Here is a 23764-nt window from a genome sequence, read left to right as displayed (position 1 = left end):
TTGAGGGACGACTTCCTGGGCCAAAAAGGCCTAGAGCCTGTGCCCTTAAATAATGCGAGGAGAGACTTGTTATTTTTCCAGGGGTATGGAATAGGAGCCCATGTGGGCCCTACCTCTCCCTGGACATCGAACTGGTGGCTCTACCCTTTGGGCTCAGTCACCATTTGTGTTCTAAATGTTACCCAAGTTCTCCTGGCTACTACCCTGGGAGGTTTGCAATGAGGGTCTGAATCACCGCAGAAGTTGGTACCGGAACCAATGGTCCCAGACCGACGTCAACACTAAACCCTTTGAGAGTCCACCTTTTGGATAGAGACCTTTGCTGGTGCCGAGGAGGCACCGTCCTGAGTACAGGAGGGAGCGGGGGCACATGTGAAGGATGAACGCAGTGGGACTTCTCTTCTCCCGACTATCCTACCCCTGGCTAGGTTAGGATCTTATCCCAGGCTCTTCTTTCAGCCCTTATCTGCCTTCCCCTGGAATCCTATCACCTCCTGGCCCTCTGTTTTCCGTAGCTGAGGGTTCCTGTGTCTCATCAGGTAAACAACGCTGGCCTCAGCCCTATTCAGCAAAGAAATCGTTCTCTTTTACAAGTCTGAGGTCTCCCCTTCCCACTGGTCCTGCCTTGCTACCAGGCTAAAGCCTGGCTCCCTGGCTGCTCCTCCCTGACCACTGTGTCCTAGGGCCCAACCAACATCCAAACTGCTGCTCGCCCATCCTCTGGGACACACTGCTCTCTCCTTCGAACAACGACGCTTCTGCTTTTTTTTTTTTTTTTTTTTTATATTCTGTCTGTGTGTATGCCTGCAGGCCAGAAGATCCCATTACAGATGGTTGGGAGCCACCATGTGGTTGCTGGGAATTGAACTCAGGACCTTTGAAGAGCAGGTAATGCTCTTAACCTCTGAGCCATCTCTCCAGCCCGACGCTTCTGCTTTGAAGGAAAGACTCCAACCCGTCTTTCAAAGACCAGGATAGAGATCAGCCTTCCGGAACACCTGAATAATTGCCCTTCCCGCCGCACTCGAGACACCAGGATGTTCGTGCCACAGAACAAAGCATAAAAGACATTCCATAGTACCAACCAAGCTACCGGGGCTGGCCCCGCCTCTGGAGGGCGCTCTTTAGGCCCCGCCCTTATAGAGTGGCTCTGCCCTGGACTCCCACCCGGCACCGCGGCTTCCGCTCCGGACACCTCGGGCCGGAAGTGTCGCGTTGCCATGGCGAGGATGGGCGCGGGGCCCGCCCCCGTGGCGCCTGGAGCAGCGCCGGGTCCCAGGGTCGGCCGGGCCGGGATCGGGAAGCGATTAGCCGGGCTCCAGGTGAGACGGCCGGCGGTTGTAGGTGAGGGTCGGGCCTGTCTGGGAACACAGGAGCCGTCGGGGCGAGGCGAGGCGCGGCGCGGCGGGGCGGGGCATGGCGGGTGAGCCGGAGCTGCTGTCTCTGCGGCCCGGAGTTGGCCCTGCTGGGCAGTGGAATGGGTCGTGAGGGGCCTGCAGAAGGGGCGCCCGTGAGGCGCCAGCGGAGGGGTTATTTCTTTTTGTGTGTGAAACCTAACAGCGAAGGTAGTTCTTGAAACCTGTTGGTCAGGTAGGTCGGCCGACAGTCTTCATTCTGGCTTGAGGACAGCGAAGGGACTTTCCTATACTTCATGTGTGTTTTGGAGTTCAGTAAAGCACTCTTGAGGCTTCAAGTGCCCTCGCCTGGAGGCTGTGCCTCATGGATTGTGGTTAGGAGAGGAATGTAGACCAGCCTGTGAAAAGCGTTTGGGCTTCTTTGGGTTCCTGGCTGTACCAGTGCCGGAGGCTTGAGGCAAAGAGGATTAATTATTTCTGGTACTGAAGAGAGGTAGGTGTGTATTGGCTTGCCTCAGACTCGGGAGACAGAGCAAAGCTAGCTGACCCCTAAGCCCTCCTTTCTTCCTGGTCTTTACTTACATGGAGGTGCCGGTGAAAGCGAGGGCATCCATTCCTCAATTAGCCCTCTTTGGTGTCTTTGCTCCCCAGGAATTCCCTTATAGAATTGAGGTTTACTTTGAAGGCTTTGTCTTGCTGCAAGCAGCCTAGCTCTCCAGAAGGCCGCCTGATTCACTTCAAGGAAACCAGAGCTGCCACTGGCCCAGCATGGGAGCTGAGTTCTTTGAGGGACTGTTGGCTTGGTGAAACCTGTCCTGATGCTGTCTTCATGTTGTCATGGTGATGGGACCTTTAGAGCGCTGAGGGGACCACTTGCCTGCCTCTGCTCCAAGTTTTACCCAACCTTTCCTGGTGATGCCTGGGTTAGGTTTCTTCCCTATTGGCCTCTCCTTCCTTTTTTGGAATTACTAATTCTTTCAAATATTCATTATTGTTTGGGATGAGTGCATGCCATGGTGTTCATGTGGAGGGTAGAGGAAAACTTTATGGAGTCCATTTTCTCTCTCTGATTGATTGATTTTTATTTATGTATTTATTTATTTATTTTTCTTTTTTGAGACAGGGTTTCTCTGTGTAGCTTTGGAGCCTGTCCTGGTACTCACTTTGTAGCCCAGGCTGGCCTCGAACTCACAGAGTCTACCTGCTTCCGCCTCCTGAGTGCTGGGATTAAAAGCATGCGCCATCACCTCCCTACTCTCTTATTACTTATGTATGTATGTATTTGTTTTTGAGACAAGGTGTCTCTCCATAACTCTGGCTGTCCTGGAATTCACTGTGTAGATCTGTAGACCAGACCGGCCTTGAACTCACAGAGATCCACCTCTTTCTGCCTCCCAAGTGTTGGGATTTTGGAACTATGTCTGAGGGATTCTTGAATGTACGCTAGGGTCTGTTTTGCCAGCTGATCATGGCAGTGCCTTTGCTCCAGGCAGCCGAAGTGTCTCAGTCACAGACAGCCAAACAGACTGCCGGGCCTGAGGTTCCACAGTCACAGATAGCCGAGCAGACTGCCAGGCCTGAGGTTCCACACGTTCTCTGTCCCAGCCGTGCCCCACTCCAGTACCTATTCTACATCCACCTAATGGTCAAAGCGAGATATCCGAGGCAGTCACAGGCTGTTTCCCTACCTCTAGGCTCTCTTGGGACTCCCTCGTGCACGTCCCTTGAACATGCCAGAGTAAAGCCTGTGCGTGTCCTGTCCGTGAGCCCCCTTCTGTGTTGGACTCGTGGTGCTGACATCCAGTGACTGTTTTTTCATTGTTTACTGGTGCTTCCTGTAAGTCAGGCACTGGGCTAAACTCTAAGGGAACGGAAATAAATCCAGAAGAAGAGACACGTCAAATAAAATAGGATGAGATAAGAGAGTTACAAGGTAGCTATGGGAGACTACTGAGGAGGTAATTCATAAGATCAAGGTGTGATCTAGGTGGTTGAGATGTGGCAGGGGCACTCTCCAGACAGAGGCCACAGTGATCTCGAGGTGGGATGAGGGTGACAATGGTACAGTGGGAGTCCCGGATGAATGCGACAGGCTTGGGCTTAGAAAAGCCCAAAATGTTTCAGATTTGCCAGCCACGTGATTTCCTTCAAGACACTTCAGCTGTTTTGTAGAAAATCAGCCCCAGACTGCATACAATTGAAGTGCTCTCTCAACAAAATTTGCATTTTCTATTATATATTGAATGGTATTTTTACCTTATTGTTATTATTACCAAAATAATTTTTTATTTTTATTTTTTAAATATTTATCTATTTATTATGTATACAATATTCTGTCTGTGTGTATGCCTGCAGGCCAGAAGAGGGCACCAGACCCCATTACAGATGGTTGTGAGCCACCATGTGGTTGCTGAGAATTGAACTCAGGACCTCTAGGAAGAGAGGCAATGCTCTTAACCTCTGAGCCATCTCTCCAGCCCCCCAAAATAAATTTTTAAAAGATATAGTTTATGGTCACTGGGTTGGTGGTACACACTTTTAATCTCAGCATTCGGGAGGCAGAGGCAGGCAGATTTCTGCCAGTTTGAGGCCAGCCTGGTCTACAGAGCCACTTCTAGGACAGCCAAGGAAAGGCTACACAGAGAAACCCTGTTCTGAAAAACCAGGAAAAAATGGTTGAAGTAGTCCCGTTTTTATCCTTTTAATGGTCTATAGGAGTTGTAGTGTGTTCCTGCGCACACGTGGGTGGGGTGGTGTTAGGGGCGGTTGGTCTGGTTTTGTGATGCTGTGGATTGAACCCTGGGTAACAAACTCAGGGCATCTCACATGCGGGGCAAGTACTCTGTTTCCTACGACTCCAGCTTTCCTTCATTTGAGGACCGCTCTAACTATGTAACAAGGGTGGCCTTGAATTTGTTACGTTTTGACCTCTGCCTCCCTATTGGGATTGCACACTGCCATTATATCATGCCTCAGATCTTTATTTTGAGGTGGGGTCTTGGCTATGTATATCCTAGGCAGGCCTGACACTCAGTTTCCCAAATTTCTTTGGTTACAGTTACAGGAGTAGATTGCTATGTCTGGCTTCTGTTTCCAAACTTTTTGAGACAGAAACTTTGTGTTCGTTTAATAGGAACTCCTGTTCCCCTCCTCTAGTGCTGGAGGGTTGTGCTGTACCCTGTCCCTAGGAGTTTGCCTAGTGTCTCATAGGCTGAATCATAAAACTGTGGCCTTTATGTCTTACACTTTTGAAGCATGTGTCAGAATTCCATTCCTTTTTATAGCTTGGTAATATTCCACTGTATGACTGTGCCCAGTCTTGTTTGTTCTTGCATTGAAGGGTAGGTGGCTTGGTTATACTTCTTTTCTCTTGTGATTATGGCTGTGTAGGTAACCGGCTAAAAGTTTTTCATTTGGGAATGTCCGTTTTTTCCTTTCCTACCGTTGGGTTGAGATAGAGCTACATTTCATTCTTTCATTGAGGTTCAAAGTCCTATAATGCAAAAATGGAAGTAACATCGATCGCTCTTTAGCAAATTAGATCGTTTTGTCTGTGGATCTGTTTTCTTACCTCCTGTACCCCATGAGAAGCAGCTCTGTTCAAAGGGAAACTGCTTTCTCACTTGTTCCCAGTTCCCTTTCTGATATCCTTGAGTTTGTTTGAGATGGGCTCTCACTCTGTAGTCAGTCCTGGCTGGTCTTGAACTCAGTATGCGGAGCAGGCTGTCTTTGAACTTGTGAGGATCTTTTGAGTGCTAAGTTTACACCACATTGGCAATCTTGAGGGATTTTGTTTGTATGGGTGTTTGCTTGTTCGTTGTTTTTTTCAAGACAGGGTTTATCAGTACAACAGCTGTAGTTGTCCTGGAACTCACAGAGATCCTCCTGCCTCTGCCTCTGAAGTGCTGGGATTAAAGGCATGTGCCACCCTGCCCTTAGTATGTTTTATTTGGTTATTTTGAGACAAGGTTTGTATAGTCTGGGTTGGCTTCAGACTTGCTGAGGCTGACTTTGATCCTCTTTGAAGTACCCCTGTGTGCCACCATGACTGACTTCCTTGAGATAGTTGAACTTGATCATGCTATGTACTGTGCCTTTTCTTTCTTCTCGTTAGTGACTTTAGGCCCATATCAGTGTCTTGCTTGCTACCACCATTTTTTTCCTCGCATTTTGTTTCCAGGAGTTTGCAAATTATAATTTTTTTTCTTTTGCGTGAGAGTGTCTCTGTTGGTCATGCCCTGTGTATAAGGGGAATCTCAGAAGCATGAACATTGTTCATTGTAGGACCCTGCACTCTTTGTTCTAAGTCTGGAACCCTTATGACTGTGTTTCTTCTGTCCACAGCTTCAAACCGGTGTTACAGCCGGCAGTTGGCCCCCAGGCAGGTTTGACCTGCCTCAAGTGTTATGGTCTCTCTGGGACCAAAGTTTGAGTCAGAACAGTCTTTTGTTTGCTCTTTAGAGCTCACTTCTGTTAGCTTTGTTGCTTTTCTGCCTGACAGACTGTAGTTTCCAATCTACAAGGGGGTCACAGCCCAGGTAGAGACATAAGCAGGACAGGGCATGGGAAGTAGTACCTGTGGCTACTAGATTCTTGTCTGCCTTCCTTTGTCCTCACCTCATCCTCACTGAGTGTTAAATGCAGATGTCTGCTGTGACCTTTAGCCTTTGACATATTGCTTTGGGTTAATCAGACCTAGTTTGGAGCCAGATGGCCAAAGGAAAGGAAGTTTGAGAGAGCCTCCTTTGCTATCTGGGTGGGGCCTTCCCAGATGCTCTACTCAGCCTTGGGTACTGAGCTGGCTGAAAGTGTTAGGTGTGCAATTATAAGGGTCCTTCCCATGGAACAATTAGCCCTGTCGTTACTGAGCTAAAGAACATTCATTTTGTTTGTTTTTCATGACAGGGTTTCTCTGTGTAATAGCTCTGGCTGTCCTGGAACTCACTCTGTAGACCAGGCTGGCCTCGAACTCACAGAGATCCGCCTGCCTCTGCCTGCCGAGTGCTGGCATTAAAGGTCTGTGCCACCATGGCCTGGCTAATGTTCATTTTTGTAGATAAAAAAAAATAGGGGAAAAATGAATTTCATATGGTTCTCCTGCTTGTGTCAGGGAAATGGAAGCATTGAAAAAGAACTCAGAGCCTCAGCTGAGAACCAGAAGAGCAGCTGAGACCAGAGCGTGAGCAGGTGTGAGTTGCCTATGAAGCAGGGTCAGAGAAGAGAGCTAAAAATCTCTTATTTTTTTTTTTTTTAGACAGTCTTCCATAATCCAGGCTGGCTTCCAATTGGCTGCCATTCAAGGATGGATGGCCTTGAACTACTTACACTCCTACTTCAGCTCCGGAGTGCAAGGTTTGTTACTGAAGAGAATGTCAGAGCCTGGACTCTTTCTTAACAGTCCCAATAAAGTAGAGTTAGCCACTCCTCCTTACTAAGCCAATTAAAACAAGCAAGCAGTAGTAAAAACTAAAGGAGATGTATTTGTGTGGCCCATTGAGAAGGGGACTTGCTCAGGAGGGGATTAACTCTGGGTCTCTCTGTCTGTCTTCCCAGTGGAGCAAAATTGAATAAATCTTTTTTTTTCTTTTTACTCTTAATTTGGTTCTTTGTTGCTTTACTGAATGTGATCAAGGTGCTTGCTGTTCGGCCTGATGGCCTGAGTTCCATCCCAGGGCCTCTGCAGTAGAAAGGAGAGAACCAGCTCCTGCAAGCTGTCCTCTGGCTTTATGCGTGCTTCGTGGCATGTGCCCTCCCTCGGTAGATGGACAGATTCAGTAACTGGCTTATTGAGGGTAGGTGGTTTGTTAGGGCAGTCAGGCCACAGGCTCTGACTTTAATTCCAAGTAAGAGGCTTTAGGCATGTGCCATCCTGGTTTTGTTTTTGTTTTTGAGACAGGGTTTCTCCATGTATCCCTGGCTGTCCTAGAACTTGCTCCATAAGCCAGGCTAGCCTCGAACTCAGAGATTCACCTGCCTCTGCTTTCTGACTGCTGGGATTAAAGGTGTGTGCCACATGCCCAGCGCCTACTTGGTTTGCACAGTGGTGGGTATTGAACTCATCCATGTTCACGCATAGCAGACAAGCACTCTACTAGCTAAGCTATGTCCCCAGAGAGGAAACTTCTTTTTTTTCTTTTTCCCTGAGACAGGGTTTCTTTGTGTGAGCTCTGGCTCTCTTGGAACTTGCTCTGTAGACCAGGCTGGCCTCGAACTCATGGGGGATCTACCTGCCTCTGCCTCCCTAGTGCTGGGATTAAAGACAAGTTCTTTGTTGTTTTGTTTTGTTTTTGAGATAGGGTCTCATTACATACTACTACTGGCTGGCCTGTAATTTGCTATGGCTATGTTGATCAACCTTTCCTTGAACTCAGAGGTCTACTTGGCCAGAGAGGAGACTCTTTTTTTTATTTTTTAATTTTTTTATTTTTTTTGGTTTTTCGAGACAGGGTTTCTCTGTGGTTTTGGAGCCTGTCCTGGAACTAGCTCTTGTAGACCAGGCTGGTCTCGAACTCACAGAGATCCGCCTGCCTCTGCCTCCCAAGTGCTGGGATTAACAGAGAGGAGACTCTTGATATAATGTACAGCACACAGGGAGGCTGTAGTTCAGGCTGGTAATTGACTGTGAGCCAGTGGGAAACAATGGAGCCTGGTGGAGACTCACATGGATGTGGGAACATCACAGCAACCTGAGTGGCCACGGTTGAGTTGCTGAGGTGGACAGAGTGCTTTGAAGTCTGGTGTACTCTGGCTAGACACAGATTGCTCCCAAATGTAGTGTTTTTAAATCAACACTGAGCTGGGTGTAGTGGCTCAAGCCTGTAATCCCATTGCTTAGGAGGGTCAGAGAGGAAGATTCCTGTAAATTTGAGGTCAGCCTGGGTTCCACCGTATAGACTAGCCTGGGCTACAGTGAAGGGACTCTGTCTCAAAATCTTGGGGGTGGGGTGGAAGCTGGACACAGTGCTGCATGCCTTTAAATCCAGTACTCTGGAGGCAGAGGTAGGTGGATCTCTGTGAGTTTGAGGCCAGCCTGGGCTACAAAGTGAGACCCTGTCTCAAACAACAAGAACAAAAATCTGATTAGTCTGAGGTCTTTGTGGTCAGTGATGAGAAACACTCAGTTTGCTGGTCCTGGCTCTGTCCATGACCATGGATTGTGGTCATGCTGCCAGCTAGGACTGTGTCGTCTAGAGGCTCAGCTGGGGCTGAGGGCCAGCTTCTTAGAGGGGTTTCTCGTAGGTCTGTGAGATGGAGGCTTCAGTGCCTCCAGTGGGTCTTCCCTAGGACCAGGAGTGTCTCTCGGACAGTTGTCCTCATGCAGAGTGAATGGGTTATAGGGAGCACAGAGAAGACATAGTGCCTTTGCCCACCTGACCCTTGATACACTGGCTTCCTTATCTGGTGAGCACATTTTAGCTCTGTGCTTATCCCTTAAATGATGCTGGATCCAGAAAGTATCCATGTCAGAGGAAGAGGCTCCTAGGAGAAGGTTGAGCGCAGAAAGCACGTATGGAGTAAGTAAGTGATTGAATGCATGGGATAGAAGAGCAGAGAGCTCACCTTTCTAGATCCGAGGACCACCTGGGTAACGGTCACCATGATGGAGTGGCAGAGATACAGTAGAGGGACTCAGGGCAAGGACCCTGATATTGAGGACACTCCCAGCTCTGAGCTCAGTTCCTAAGAGTTTTGTCCATTGCTTGGTGAGTGGTTGAGGCTGAAAATGGAGAGCCACAGGAGCTATGCTCATGAGTGACACAGGAGAACTGCTGCGGGAGTCTAGAGAAAGGCAGGCAGGAGTGGAGCCCTACTGTAGAGGAAGGTGGGGGAAGGGCAGGGATGTTAGACACCAAGTGTCTTGGGTTGTGGATGAAGGGCCTGATTGGGGCTTGAGATACCTGTTGGCCTGCCGCAGTGGTTGTGAGTGAAGTTGCCTGAACTCCACAGGGTGAGCCCAGAAACCTAAGAATCTTGTGGATTCTCAGCTTTCTCTGCCTTGAAACTGGGATGCTTATTCTTCTGGCCTCCAGGGCCGTCTTCAAGTGCCTTCTGATGGCAGTTTTGTCTGCTCAGGTTCTAGAATGACAAATTGTTTTCCACAGTGCTGCTGCCCAGGCCGCCCTGTTGATTCTTATTGCTAGTGAAAACAGGCTCTCTGGAGGGCCTTATGTCCTTGGTATGTGAGAGGGGCTTTCCACATGCTCTGTGTCAGAACACTGGTGAGCTTCAGGGAACCGTGTGTGGGAAGCCTGGACCTGCGATCCTGTAGAGCAGCAGACCCTGTGGTGGGTGGCTGACTAGGGTGTGTTTCTGTTCCACAGAGCTTGTGGTGGGGCTGGGTCATGTTTCTGTCCTACAGACACCTGTGGCACGAGAAGTCCACAGTCCTTCATCCCTCCCATCATCTAGTCTTCGTTGTTTGTTGAGACAAGGTCTTATTGTGGAGCCTTGGCTGGCCTGGAGCTCACAGAGATCCACCCATCTCCAGAGTACTTGGACTAAAGGTGTGCACCACAGGGTCTGACCTAATCCTTTGGTCTTTTAAGTAGTCAGTGTTAATTCTTTCTCTCTCTCTCTCTCTCTCTCTCTCTCTCTCTCTCTCTCTCTCTCTCTCTCTCTTTCTCTCTCTTTCTTTTTTTATTTCTCTAACTGACCTTGACTACCTGCCTAAGCCTCCCAAGCTGTTGACATTACTTGTGTCTTTTTAAATTTTTGGCTCTTTGGTGTATGGGTATTTTGCTGACCATGTCTGGTACCTGCGAAGGTCGGAAGAGGGTACTGGATCCCCTGGAACTGGAGTTAAAGATCTTTGTGAGTTGCTGTGTGGGTGCGGGAAACTGAACCTGGGTCTTGTGGGAGAGCAGCAAGTGCTCTTAAATGCTGAGCCACTTCAGCTCTTGTTCATTCTATGTTGAAGTGGGTTGGACCACATGCAGTAACTAAGAAGTGGTCCATAGAAATCCCTTCCTTAGATGCCCTTTAGTGCTGCTGTGCCTACCTGTGTAATACAGATTTCAAAACAGTGAGATGCGCTGCACGACTTTCTGCAGGGTTCACAGCTTCCCTTGAACTTGTGTGTGCTTGCTAGCCCTGTGCAGAAGTGAGACAGTCTAGGCCTTCTACACCCAGCTCCCCACCCTTACTCCGAGAGCCCTGGGCAGTTCTCGTCTGTTGTCTAGAACTGTTATGTGTGAGTATGTAAGGACCTGCTTGGAATAGTCTACCATTTTTCCCTTAGAAACAGAATTTCTCTTTGTAGCCATAGCTGTCCTACAGCTTGTTCCACAGACCAGGCTGGCCTCGAACTCAGAGAGATCCGCCTGCCTCTGCCTCCCAAGTGCTGGGATTAAAGGCGTGCGCCACCACCGCCTGCCCTACTGACACTCTTATAGCATGGCACCTTTTTGCTGTCAGCGTCCATCTAAGCTACACTTGACAGCTGGAGCAGACCACAGTTTTTCTAGCTGTCCACCTCTTCCAGACAGCTTGTTTCTAACTCTTAGTTATTATAAAGCTTTTTATGAACGTTCATGTGTAGATTAGAGCCTTTTAAGTTTTATTATTATTATTTATTTATGCATGTGGTGTATATGTGCACATGCATGCCCATGGAAATCAAATGGGAGTTGGATCCCCTGGAACTCAAGTTAGCTGCCCAGTGTAGGTGCTGGGAAAAGTGTGTGCTCCTAACCACTGAGCCTTCTCCCCTGACCTAGATTGTTTTATTTCTTTGAGATTAATATCAAGTATAGTTTTGGGTTAATATCAAGTATATAGACCTTAATGTATAATCTTGGCTGGTCTAGAACTCTCTGTGTAGATAAGACTGACTTCAAATTTATGGTGATACCCCTGCCTCTGTTTTCAGGGTACTGGAATACTGACATGAGCCACCATGCCTGGTTCTCACTGGTTTGTTTATTTATGGTTGTGATTATAATTATAATTTTGTTTCTTGGTTTCTCTTTTTCTCTCTCTCTCGCTCTCTCTTTTTTTTTTTTTTTTTTTGGTTTTTCGAGACAGGGTTTCTCTGTGGTTTTGGAGCCTGTCCTGGAACTAGCTCTTGTAGACCAGGCTGGTCTCGAACTCACAGAGATCCACCTGACTTTGCCTCCCAAGTGCTGTCTTTTTTTTTTTTTTTTTTTTGGAGACAGGATTTCTCTGTATGGTAGGCCTGGCTGTCCTGGAACTAGTTTCTGTAGATTAGATTGGCCTCGAACTCACAGAGATCCTCCTGCCTCTGCCTCCCAAATGCTGGGATTAAAAGTGTGTGCCACCACCACTTGGCTTTGTTTATTATTTTTTGAAATAGGGTTTTATGTGGTCTGTAATGACCTCAAACTTGCTATATAGCCCAGGATGACATTTAGCTTCTGATCCTCCTTCCTCTGCCTCCCGAGTGCTGAGACTGATAGGCATACAGTACTTCGCTGGATTTTATGACATGCCGGGGGTTGAACTCAGGGCTTTGTGAATGCTGGCCAAGCACTCTACCAGCTGGGTTACATTCCCAGCCCAGGTTTACTGCTGTGAATGTGCGTATGTGTGCATTGGTGTGGACATGTGGAGCAGAGGACATGTGTGCATGTGCATGGAGGCCAGAGGTTGGCATTAGCCTAAGTTGCTCTCCTGTATTTATTTAATTTATATTATTGACACAACGTTTCACTGTGTAGCCCTGACTGGCCTGGAACTCACTGTGTAGATCAGGCAAGCCTCAGAATTTATAGCAATCTATTTGCCTCTACCTCCTGAGTGCTGGGATTAAAGGTATCTACACCTCCTTGCCAACTCCACCTTATTTTTTGAGGTAGGATCTTTCACTAAACCTGGAGCTCAGTAGCCAGGTGGTGGTGGCACACGCCTTTAATCCCCGCACTTGGGAGGCAGAGGCAGGTGGATTTGAGGTGAGTTTGAGGCCAGCCTGGTCTACAGAGCAAATTCCAGGATAGCCAGAGCTGTACACAGAGAGACCCTGTCTCAAACAACAACAACAACAAAGCTGGAGTCTGTGATTTGGTTACAGTGACTGGCCAGTGAGCTACAAGATGGCTCAGCTCCCCTCGGGTTGCAGACACAAGCCACAGCCTCGGGATTTTCTGTGGATGTTGTGGATATGCTTACACAACAAGCCCTTCTCTGACCTAACCTCCTCTCCAGCTCCCTGCTTTATTCCTTTATCCTTAAGCAAACACTCAGGGGCTTAGGTACTGGATTCCATAATAAGCTGGACTATGTAATAGCCTAGGTAAGTCAGACTTTCTCGTTCTGACCGTCCTGCTCGTTCATGCACATTTCATGCTGAGCTTCAGATGCACTGTCTGGGATGAGTGGGCAAACACTCACTTTACAGTTTTCATACCCGTGAGGGTCTCCCTCTGTTTGCTTAGGTCTCATCTCTTACCTTGCAATATTGTTTTATGATTCTCTGTGCAGGCCTTCTGTTAAGTCTCTTAGTATTTGTGTTCGGGTTTCTCTCATGATAGTAGACAGAGGGTTCCTCTGCTGCTGTCTTCTCAAGATGCAGGTTTCGGTTGAGGGAAGACCAAGGGAAGGAAAACAGGGAGACTTTTGTAGCATCTAGGCTGCAGCACTCAGGACCAGACAGCTCTGTCTGTGTTAGGAGCTTTAGTGGTTCCCTTAGTTACTCTACAGGGTCTACAGCTTGGGAACTGATGCTGGTCAGGGTGGAGGGTAGGAAGCAGAGCGAGAACAGGACTGTGTATGTGTGAGTGCTGGAGTGTTGGGGTTGGGTTCCTGGTCATAGGAGCGACAGGAAAGGAATGGGGATTTGCAGTGAGACTATGGGAGAGCATCTACTTTGGTGAGCAGGTAGATGGTACAGTTGTGACAGAGGCATTAGCAGGAAGAAGAGGTCAGTGAGGTGGCAGAGACCTGCAGAATTATCCATGAGAATACTCAGATCATCAGGAATTCCGCTACAGTGTAGGACAAGACTCTATGGAGAGGAGACAGTGCTTTGCAAGTGTAGTGATAAAGGCTCTGTGTATATGTGTGTGTGTGGGGGGGTAGGAGCCCACTGAGAGGGCAGCCGGTGGGATGGGAGCCGCACTGAGAAACTGTAGTCCCTCAAGAGAGGATGTGCGCTTCCCAGCCGGTATCACTGGGCAACCATTAAAGCAGTCTGGAGGTGGTGGTTCACAGCTCTAAACCCAGCATGTAGGAGGCAGAAGCAGGCAATCTCCATTGACTTAGAGACCTGCCTGGTCTACAAAGCAAGTTCCAGGATAGCCTTGGCTGTATAATGAGAACCTGTTTAGAAATAAAACTAAACAAATTCCAAAACCTATTGTTGGCTTTTAGGTCCTGGGAACATGTGGAGCAGATGTCAAAGCTCCCTTGCCATTTAAGCCAATGCTCTGGTGAGGGGTTCCCTCTGCAAGGGGCTGCTGAGCTGCAGGGATCCACCTCAGCTTGTGAGAGCCATAGGACCTCTGTGTTGCCTGCGCTTGAGTCCTGTGAGTCAGGGCCTGAGAATGAATGTACTCACTCTTTTATATATATACTCATTATATAAATAAAGGATTTATATAATGTTACATAGTAGATATAATGTTCTGGCTGGCCTTGAACTTACTGGGATCCTTGTATCCGAGACTCCTGAGTTCTGAAATTGCAGGTGTGAGCCACCATACCTTGTGCGCCATGTAGGTTTAATTTCATCTCCTTTTTATAATACAGACTTGTGAAAACTAAGTGTAATCGGATTTGTGGGATTTCCTTTCAGTTTCTGGGTTTTGTGTCTTGTTATAAAGCTCGCTTTCTCTCTCTCTCTCTCTCTCTCTCTCTCTCTCTCTCTCTCTGTGTGTGTGTGTGTGTGTGTGTGTGTTAGGGTTATGAAACATTTTCTTCCTTTGTCCTTATACTCTTGGATTTTTTTCTTTTCTTCTCTCTCTAATCTTTTTTTTTTTTTAGATTTATTTATTATCTATACAGTATTCTGTCTGTATATATGCTTGCAGGCCAGAAGAGGGCGCCAGATCTCATTACAGATGGTTGTGAGCCACAATGTGGTTGTTGGGAATTGAATTCAGGACCTCTCTCTCTCTCCCTCTCCCTCTCTCTCTCTCTCCCTCTCTTCTTTCTGTTTTGTTTGTTTGTTTGGACACAGTATCTCACTACGTAGCCCTGGTTGTCCTGGAACTTGCTTTGTAGACTAGGCTGGCCTGGAACTCATAGAGATCTGCCTGCCTCTGCCTCCTGAGTGCTGTGATTAAAAGCTTGTGCCACACTGCCCACCTGGCTTTCTTTTTCTTAAGGTCATGTGTGCGCTGCCTGGAATTTATTTTGGTGTTTCCCAGGCAGCTTGCCACTGCCAGCATTTGAGTCCTCCCCAGTGTGGGCCTCTGTGGCCCTCCTGTGTCAGAATGGGTTCTGAGGGTCCTTTCTGCCACCCAGTTTCCTACAGGGCCATGGGCTCTGTCTATACCCCTGATGACTGCTGCCGTTTGAGCACTTTCTCTGGACTTCTATGTGCCAGCTGTCCCGTCTCTGAAGCTCCTCCATCTGCCCTCTTGGCCCTTTCCTCCCGTGTAGCTCCCTGTTATTCCCAGTCCTGTTCCCCATAATTGGTCCTGTTTCCCTGGAATGTCTTCCTGCCCACTTCCTGCTGTGGGATCTCTCCTTGCCCTCCCACCTCATTCTCCTCAGTCTCTGCCATCGGTGTGAAGGCCTTTGCAGCTCCTCCAGGTGCTTCATGGTGGCTTGACCACCTGGGTGGCCTTACCTTCATTCCTTGCCCGGTGCCTAGGTGCTGTTCTTTCTCCGGGTGCCACAGTGTACCTGTGCCATGGCAGTTTACGCTCACCTTGCCGAGTACAGAGCTCTCGACATAGTTTCTACCAGGAGTAATCTTCACGTGGTCTAAGTTCAGCTACACTGTACCAGGCACAAGTACTTCCCCCATACCTGTTCCCGTTTCTGCTTCCTTCTGACACAAGTCTTTCTCATGTTTACCATTATAAATGTACACACCATTGTCTGTGTATATAACAGTGGGGACTGGACCCGGGCCAGTGTGACTTCTGGACAACTGCAGGTGGCTGTGATTGCCTGCTTGACTGCTGGGACCTGAACCTAGGAAGTTCTCTTAGCACCAAGCCGTCTCTCCAGTCTGATCTTATGTCTTTTTTGTTTGTTTGTTTGTTTTGTTTCTTGAGACAGGGTTTCTCTGTGTAGCCCTGGCTGTCCTGAAACTTACTCTGTAGACCAGGCTGAACTCGAACTCAAAGACCTACCTGCCTCTGTCTCCTGAGTGCTGGGATTAAAGGCGTGTGCAACTACCTTTAATAAATAAAAATTATTATTATTTTTAATAGATGAATAAGCATGATTTGTTAGAGCTCTTTTGACCATAGTGTGGTGTTCTAGTTAGGTTTCTGTTGCTATGATAAAACACTGAGCAGAAATAGCTTGAGGGAGGGTACAGCCGTCATCTAGGGAATCCTCAGAGGGACACTGCCAGTCACTGGCTTGATCTCCACGGCTTATTTAGCTTTCTTGCTTATAACTCAGGACCACCTGCCCAGGTGCCACTGCCCACGGTGGGCTGAGCCCTCCCACGTCTGTTATTTGAATAAACAAATCCATTTTCATTTCACACTCAGGAAGGCTGCCTGGGAATAGAAATGGCACAAGGGTGTCTCAGTGGGCTGCTGGCTGTACAGAGGGCACAGGTAGGGGTCATCACTCTACTGCTTGGTTTTTATCAACAGGACACAAACTAGAGTCACCGGAGGGACTTCCCAACAGATAAAATGCCTCTGCACTCTGGCCTCTGGGCCATTGTTTTGACTGCTGATATATGTTTGTTTATCCAGAGTCTCATCAGCTTCTACATCCATGTCAGCATCTTGCAGCCGCTTTCAGACACTGATCTGCTTTGACTTGTGGCGGAAATGAACATACAGATATTATTCTACAGAATGACGAAACCTTATTTGCATGCCCATTAGTATGAGTTTCTAAGGAGGCACCTATCTTGCTACAAACCAGATAAACTCTCCAGCTGACTTCCTCTTGTCATGCTCAGCTCAGGGCTTCTGATCAATTTCCCTGTTGCTGCCCCATGTCTTCTTCAGGTGCCAGCTTCCTCCATGGTGTGCAGCCTGGGACACAAGAGCTCTCCCCTCTGCCGCCTTGACTTGTTGAATGGGCTTCAGTAATAGGGGTCCTAGGAGACAGGTATCAGAGAAAACATTCCGGGTCTGGAGATGAACCTTCAGAGAGGCACTGTGGGTGCTCGTCTGTGAGCATCCGAGCTTGTGGACGGTGCCCTGCCTGCCCCCTCTAGCTGTCCTCCCAACTTGTGGACGGTGCCCTGCCTGCCCCCTCTAGCTGTCCTCCCAACTTGTGGATGGTGCCCTGCCTGCCTCATTAGCTGTCCTCCCAGCCTTTCCCTCCTTTCCTCTCAGCTCTTCGTCCTTTCTCTGGACACCTCTCCTTTGTCCTTATTTCTGGGTCATCTGCCTCCACCCATACTATTCCTTGTTCCCCAGGTGTTTAGGTTCCTTGCAGCTCTCAGGCTCCAGGCTCACTACAGATACCATGTGGTAGGTTAAAAGGCACTGTGGTTTGGTGATTAACAAGGCAGTGCTGGCTACACATCAGATGGGAAGCTGTCATTGCAGGTCTGTGGACAACATCTGGGCAGCTGATAAAGGACTTCTTGGTGTGACAGGGCTATCTCAGCAGCCCTTCATTTGGGTCTGGAGCGCTTAGACCTGCTGGAGTCAGTACCTATAAACCAGCGGAATTGGTTTGTCTGTAGCAAAGGCTATCATGGCTTGGTTTTCCTGAGTATAAATTGGGAGTGAGAGTAAGTGCTTCCTAAAGGGCCTTATAGTTGGGAAGGGTAGGAAAGCCGTGGGCCCCAAGGGGTTGATTGTGTTCTCATTGGAACTGTAGAGAATGGGGTTGGAGTTAGGGTGCTGACCTCATGCAGGATGAAGGCCAGCTGCCCATGGGACTCTCTGTAGGCTGGGTCAGTCCAGTGGTGCTCAGGCTGAAGGGTGGGGATTGGGGTCAAAGTCCTGTAGGAGGCTTTCCTGTGCTGGGTCCTACATTCCTGGTTCAGCTCAGCCAGGCTTGAAGCCCAGATCTGGAGTAAATCAACCAAATTATCTCTGTTTGACATTCCAGAGAGGCTCTAGGAAGGATTTGTGGAAGTAGGGCAGGAGCTGCCTTCCTCAGCCCCATTTTGGCCTGGGTGTGATATTGGGGCCATTTGGTAGAACGGTTGGACTGGCTATCAAGCCTTAGTAGGTTAGCTGTCTTCGTGACTCTGGCAGGCTAGGAAGAGGAACCACGCCTTAGGGTCAGCTGGGTCAGCCAAGGCTCAGCTAGGCAGGAGGTGGCTCTCCTCCTAGAACTTCAGAAGAGCCCACTGGCTCTCAGCTGGCCTGTTCCCTTTGAGGCTGGCTTCTGGAGGAAAGCCAGACAGCCAGCTCCTGGGATCAGGGGACTGAAAGCTTAGAACTCAGCCTGCTGGGAGTTGAGCTAGAACGCCGTTGGAGTGTGAACTGTGTCTGTGGACGATATGTGTGGTAGGCCTGGGCTCACTGGGGTCCCCTGGGTCCCCTGTAGTCCTATCCCCTTCACACAGTCTGTCCTCAGGCACGTTCCAGAAAGGTCAGGAAGGTGGGTCCACAGAAGTTGGGGAAGACAGCCTTCTGGGCAGTTTGCTATACTTATCTTCCCTCTGCAGCCTTGCACTGTTTGCAGATGTGCATTAGAGGAGACACCCAAAAGCCAGCCTGCTTTCTACTTGACACGTGGCTGCTGTCCTCGGGTTGTCTTCTGTCCTTAGAACAAGGGCATCAGGATAGCTTTCCGTTTGTCTAATGATGGGGGGCAGGGAGGTATCTCTTAGTTCCTCTTCCCCGTGGGTCTGGTATCCCCATGACTTCAGCTGAGTGCCACTCAGGATGGCAGAAATACTGACTGGCCTGAACTGGCTTCGTGATGGGAACAGGGCAGATGCCAGGCCACAAAGGACTCGGAGCAGAGTCTGTTAAGCCTTTATGCTATCCCTGGAAAGCCAGGGAAGAACCCTTGCCCAGCACAGCCAGGACTCTGAACTTGGCCCTGGTCTGGCAATTCTCTTGTTTCTGTTGTACTGTTTAGCCTGCACAGCCTTTCTGGAAAGGATGGATAGGGTCCTGAGAGTCCTTGTCCTATTCTTCCCTAAGTGTATGGGGAGCAAGCCGAGCAAGCCCCAGGACATATTGTTGACTCTGTGTGCTGTGGGCAGAAGGTGGGTCCCATACAGGACTTGTCTGGTGCCCTGCTTCTCCCCATGAGCTGACCTTGGTGTGTTTCCTTATTCATATTTACTCCTCAGGTGTGTGTGACGGCCGGAAGGGGAGACTCCCCTGAGAAAATATTGGCAGGTTTCCTGTCTCCTCGCTGCCTAGAGATTGTTACCCTTGGACACTGGAAGCTGGACCCCCAGGACTGACCATACGCTCTGGCCTTTGCTGTTGTACCTCCTGAGACCTAGCTGTGCTGGCTGGACACCAGCCAGAACACTGAGGGCAGCCAGCATGGAAGAAGAGCAGAGGCTCCCGGGGGCTGCCAGGGGCTTGCTGCTGATTGGCCCTGCCTTCCATTCTCCTAGGCAAGGTGCCAGGAAGCTGGAACTTTGTAATCTGGGTAATTAGCTTCAGACCCTGGACTGAGGCCGGCCAGGTCTTAGGGCTACTTCCCACAGGCTGTGCACCCTGACCCCAAGAGGGAGGCGAGGCGCTGTATACAGAGGCCCTGCCAGCTGAGCAGTTAAATTGTCAGTCCTGCTTGGGGAACGACTGCAGCCACCCCTCACACACACACCTTCCACCCCACCCCCTGCCACACTGCCCTCCCTGCCTAGGCTCTGCCCCTTAGGGCAGCTAGGCCTGGTCATAGTGTGGGGCCTTCTGTTTCAGCCTTGTCAGGAACAGAGAGCACCAAGTCTTAGGAAGGGGATGCCCCCAAGGGTGCCAGTCCAGCCAGCTGCCCCACCCTTCAGGCTTGTCCTGTCCCCGCAAATCCAAATTGTGGTGCCCCAATCAACCCTGTGGGCAGACATCCACCACCATGGCCGAGCACCTGGAGCTGCTGGCAGAGATGCCCATGGTAGGCAGGATGAGCACCCAGGAGCGGCTGAAGCATGCCCAGAAGCGACGTGCCCAGCAGGTAAAGATGTGGGCCCAGGCTGAGAAGGAGGCCCTTGGCAAGAAGGGTCACAAGGAGCGACCACGGAAGGAGGTGTCTGACCTAAGGCCTCGGAAGCAGGTCCTCTTCCCTCCCAGCATTGCTCTCCTGGAGGCTGCTGCCCGAAACGACCTGGAAGAAGGTGAGTGTGCCCGAGTCTTAGGGCAGGGCACAGTAGGCACTCCCATCTGTCTGGGTGTGGCCCTGCTGTGTGCTGGCTCAGAACTTGTCCTCTAGCCCCAGCTCTGCTACTAACAGTCAACTGTCCTTAATAGAGGTGCATGCAGGAGGTCTTTCTCTGAGAAAACCAGATACAGGATGGTCGGAGCACAGGGTAGACACACGTGGTTGCAGAGAAATAGTACTTGGACTGATAGCCATCACCGCCTCATAACAGAGTGCAGAGCTTCCTGCAAATCCATTCCCTTTGTGCATGGCTCCTGGAGAGTGGGCTAGCATTGCTCACCTCTGGTTAGAGATGGAAAGTAGGTGTTGGCCAGGTCCAGTGTGGGTCCCAGAGCATACGTGGCCTGGCACTACCACACATTTCCCCAGGTCCTGCCTTTGACTTTTATCTTCTTTAACTGGAATCTTCCTAGTATGAAGACAAGCCTAACCTTAGCAGGCCCCCTTTCCTTTCTGCACCCTGTGCTTGTATATAACTTCTGGAACCTGGAGGAAGAGGCATCTGCTAGCTCTTGAGGACCTAGAGCTAGGTCCTTCCTGCCTTCCTTTTCTTGCAGTTCGCCAGTTCCTTAGTAGTGGGGTTAGCCCCAACCTGGCCAATGAGGATGGCTTGACGGCACTGCACCAGGTGAGCCCTGCAGGAGTCGGGGTGAGGCAGGCTGGCCTCTCTGGGGGTCAGGGCATGGGGCTTAGGTTGCTTGTTTGCAGTGCTGCATTGATGACTTCCGAGAGATGGCACAGCAGCTCCTGGAGGCTGGGGCTGATGTCAATGCTCGGGACAGTGAATGCTGGACACCTCTGCATGCTGCAGCTACCTGCGGCCATCTGCATCTGGTGGAACTCCTCATTTCACGGTAGGACCTGCTGGGTGTCCAGGCGGTGGCTCAGGTGACCCCTCTGGGATGCTTCCTCTGTCTTTACCTCCTCTGTCAACCTTACCTGGGATCCAGGGGCAAGAGTGTGTTCACTGTGCTTTTGGCCTGCTTGGCAGGCTGGATTTCCAACTCTGAACCCAGGGACTTTCCACAGTTTGCATAGGAAAGTGCCATTTGGTCAGTGTTGAGGATGGGCTTGGTAAGGAGGGAAGTGCCAAGGTACAGCTGAGGCCTTTACCCTAACAAGGAAGGTAGAGCAGAGGGGCCAGTGGCTTCTTTAGAGTCAGGCACTTCTCTAGTAGGTCCGCCTATAGAAGCTTGGTCCTATACCTATAGAAGCAGATGAGTTTCTGTCCCACACGTAGGTAATGGACGAGGGCTGTGTAGCTAGCAGCTTCCTTGGGCTCTTCTTGGAGCTGGTGATGGACTGCAGGCATTCTTCTGGTTCTGCTTTTCCATAATGCACAGGCACTCCTTCTATGTTCTGGGGCCCCAGAGTCCTTGCACATCTGCAAGTGCCTCTACCCTATTTATGGGAGTAGATGGGCATCGTAGACCTGAAGCCTAGATGGACAGAAACTGCTAAGTCTAGCTTGAAGACAGGATCTGGGGCTGAAGGGTGGCTTTTCCAGCAGGAGCCAGGAGCTTTGTTTTCTTCTTCCTCAGGACAGTCCTAGCCTGAGGGCCTCTGGTGATGGGGACTGAGGGCTCCTTGAGCAGGAGCTGCTATGGAAGCAGGAGGCCAGTGGCTTGTCAATCTTCCTTGTAGTGGCGCAGAGCTCCTTGCAGTCAACACCGACGGGAACATGCCCTATGACCTGTGTGAGGATGAGCAGACACTGGATTGCCTCGAGACTGCCATGGCCAATCATGGTGCGTGTGTTGTGCCTACCCACAGGGGGTGATGCCTGAGGTCATGCCCTCTCTGAGCCAGCTTGCCCCTCAGGTATCACCCAGGACAGCATTGAGGAGGCCCGGGCAGTGCCAGAGCTGTGCATGCTGAATGACCTCCAGAGCCTACTGCGCGCTGGGGCCAACCTCAATGACCCTTTGGACCATGGGGCCACGCTGGTGAGGACTTAGTCACTTGGGGGTGTCTGTCCTGGGGCAGGTACTTGGAAGGGGTGTGGGGCTGGGATTCAGGGCTGAGTGGTCTGCCTGCAGCTGCACATCGCCTCTGCTAATGGGTTCAGTGAGGTGGCTACCCTGCTGCTGGAGCAAGGAGCCAGCCTGAGCGCTAAGGACCATGATGGCTGGGAGCCTCTGCATGCTGCAGCCTACTGGGGCCAGGTGAGTGTCCATGGGAGCAGGGAGAGGGAAGGTTCCCGGCTCTAGTTGGAGCCCTCAGCCAAGCAGCTACTGCTGGCTGCCTGCAGGTGCACCTGGTAGAGTTGCTTGTGGCACATGGGGCTGATCTGAATGGAAAATCCTTGGTGGACGAGACGCCCCTCGGTGAGTGTGGGGTTGCCTACATCTGGCAGAAGGGACTGGCCATGAAGATGCCTGTGACACCTCTCTCCATCTCTTCTCAGACGTGTGTGGGGATGAGGAGGTGAGAGCCAAATTGCTAGAGCTCAAGCATAAACAAGATGCGCTCCTGCGGGCCCAGGGCCGTCAGCGCTCCCTGCTGCGCAGGCGGACCTCTAGTGCAGGCAGCCGTGGGTAAGCCTCCTGCTGCAGGACACTGTCTACCTGCTGAGACCTAGGGTCTGCCCCATGCATGTCAGCTGGCAGCAGAACCCCAGTAGGCAGAGATTGCGAGCTGGATGACGAGGTCTCGACTTCCTCCCTCCCCAGAAAGGTGGTGAGGAGGGTGAGCCTGACGCATCGCACCAACCTGTATCGCAAGGAGCATGCGCAGGAGGCCATCGTGTGGCAACAGTCACCACTCACCAGTCCAGAGCCGCTAGAGGATGAGGACAGACAGACAGATGCTGAGCTCCGACTGCAGCCCCCAGAGGTGAGGATGCAGCCCCTGTCCTGTCCCACATGTGGGGCAGACTTGGCATGCGATCTTGTTATTTAGTACTTGGTCCTCTATCCTTGCTAGCCCCCGGTGTTTCCCTAGTTGGGCTAGGCAGCGTGGGTAAGCTGCAGGTCACTGTCTACCTAGGCTCTCCTAGGTATAGGCCCCGGACCTTCCCACTCTCATGTCTGTCCATCTGCCACTTTCACACAACCTGAAGCCCAAGGCTGGGTGGGATAGGTGAGAGAAAGCACCTCCCAATGGCCTCTGGGGTCCTGGCTCTGCCCACAGGAAGACAGCTCTGAGGAGGCCAGGCCACACAATGGCCAAGTAGGGGCCCCACAAGGGAAGCACCTGTACTCGAAGCGTCTAGACCGGAGTGTCTCCTACCAGTTGAGTCCTGCGGAGAGCAATGCCCCTGATGCCCTCGTCCGGGACAAGGCGCACCACACACTGGCAGAACTTAAACGCCAGCGCGCGGCTGCAAAGCTGCAGCGACCGGCCCCTGAAGGGCCTGAGACCTTTGAGCCTGGCCTGTCTGTTGACACTGAGACCCCCCAACCGGACTGTGGCTTCAGAACAACTGGGGACCCACCTCTGCTCAAGCTCACTGCCCCCTCGGAGGAGGCTCCTGTGGAGAAGAGGCCGTGCTGTTTGCTCATGTGAAATGTGACCCCTCAGTATGGCAGGGTTCAACCCCATGCCCAGCCAGAGGCTTCCTCATGATCTCTGGCCTGGTGGCCCACTCCAGCACATGCCCCAGTGCTGTAGGGGAGCCAGCACAGAGCCCTGTACCCCCTTCCAGCCCAGGACACAGGCCACCTTGCTCAGGGATGGACTATGCAGAGCTAGCTGTACCTGTGGGCCTCAGGCTACAGGCTGCTTATCCTGTGACTCTTGATAAAGGCTGTTTGCCACTGAGCCTCCCCGTGTGTCTCGCTGGGGAAGGGGCAGGGAGTGCTGCTGGGTTAGGAGCCACCCATGCCCAGGAGTGCTCAAACCTGTAGATGCATGCTGGGGTTTGCAGGTGGCAGCCCCAGCTCTTGTGGGAGGGAAGCTCAAGGCCGCAGGCAAGAAGCCCTGCCTTTACCTCCACCTCTCCAGGCTGGTTCAGCTTCTTGGAGGCTCCTCTGTAACCCTTTGCTTTCCTGAAGGCAGCAGGAGACTTT

The 23764-nt window shown here is 50.7% G+C and overlaps 1 protein-coding gene across 6 annotated transcripts; it reads left to right on the top strand.

Moving 5' to 3' along the window:
• Window positions 1-1184: 1184 nt before the first annotated feature.
• Window positions 1185-23516, top strand: Ppp1r16a (protein phosphatase 1 regulatory subunit 16A). 6 transcript variants are annotated; one of them, XM_050145290.1, is made up of 12 exons: window positions 1190-1322; window positions 6610-6707; window positions 18718-19710; window positions 20312-20382; window positions 20463-20608; window positions 21399-21502; window positions 21576-21700; window positions 21794-21919; window positions 22006-22081; window positions 22162-22291; window positions 22427-22589; window positions 22887-23516. In XM_050145290.1, the coding sequence occupies exons 3-12, from the start codon at window positions 19452-19454 to the stop codon at window positions 23259-23261; spliced, it is 1575 nt and encodes a 524-aa protein (XP_050001247.1). In that variant the 5' UTR covers window positions 1190-1322; window positions 6610-6707; window positions 18718-19451; the 3' UTR covers window positions 23262-23516. The 6 variants fall into 6 exon arrangements, with proteins under 6 accessions (XP_050001246.1, XP_050001247.1, XP_050001248.1 ...); XM_050145293.1 differs by having other exon boundaries at window positions 1215-1344; XM_050145289.1 differs by lacking the exon at window positions 6610-6707 and having other exon boundaries at window positions 1185-1322.
• Window positions 23517-23764: the final 248 nt, after the last annotated feature.

This window comes from Alexandromys fortis, unplaced genomic scaffold, assembly GCF_014885135.2.
Source record: "Alexandromys fortis isolate MF-2015 unplaced genomic scaffold, M_Fortis_MF-2015_v1.1 scaffold_2_1_26212458, whole genome shotgun sequence".
Classification (NCBI taxonomy): Eukaryota; Metazoa; Chordata; class Mammalia; order Rodentia; family Cricetidae; genus Alexandromys; species Alexandromys fortis.
The sequence above is the reverse complement of the archived record's forward strand: the minus strand, read 5'-3'. Positions and strand labels throughout refer to the sequence as shown.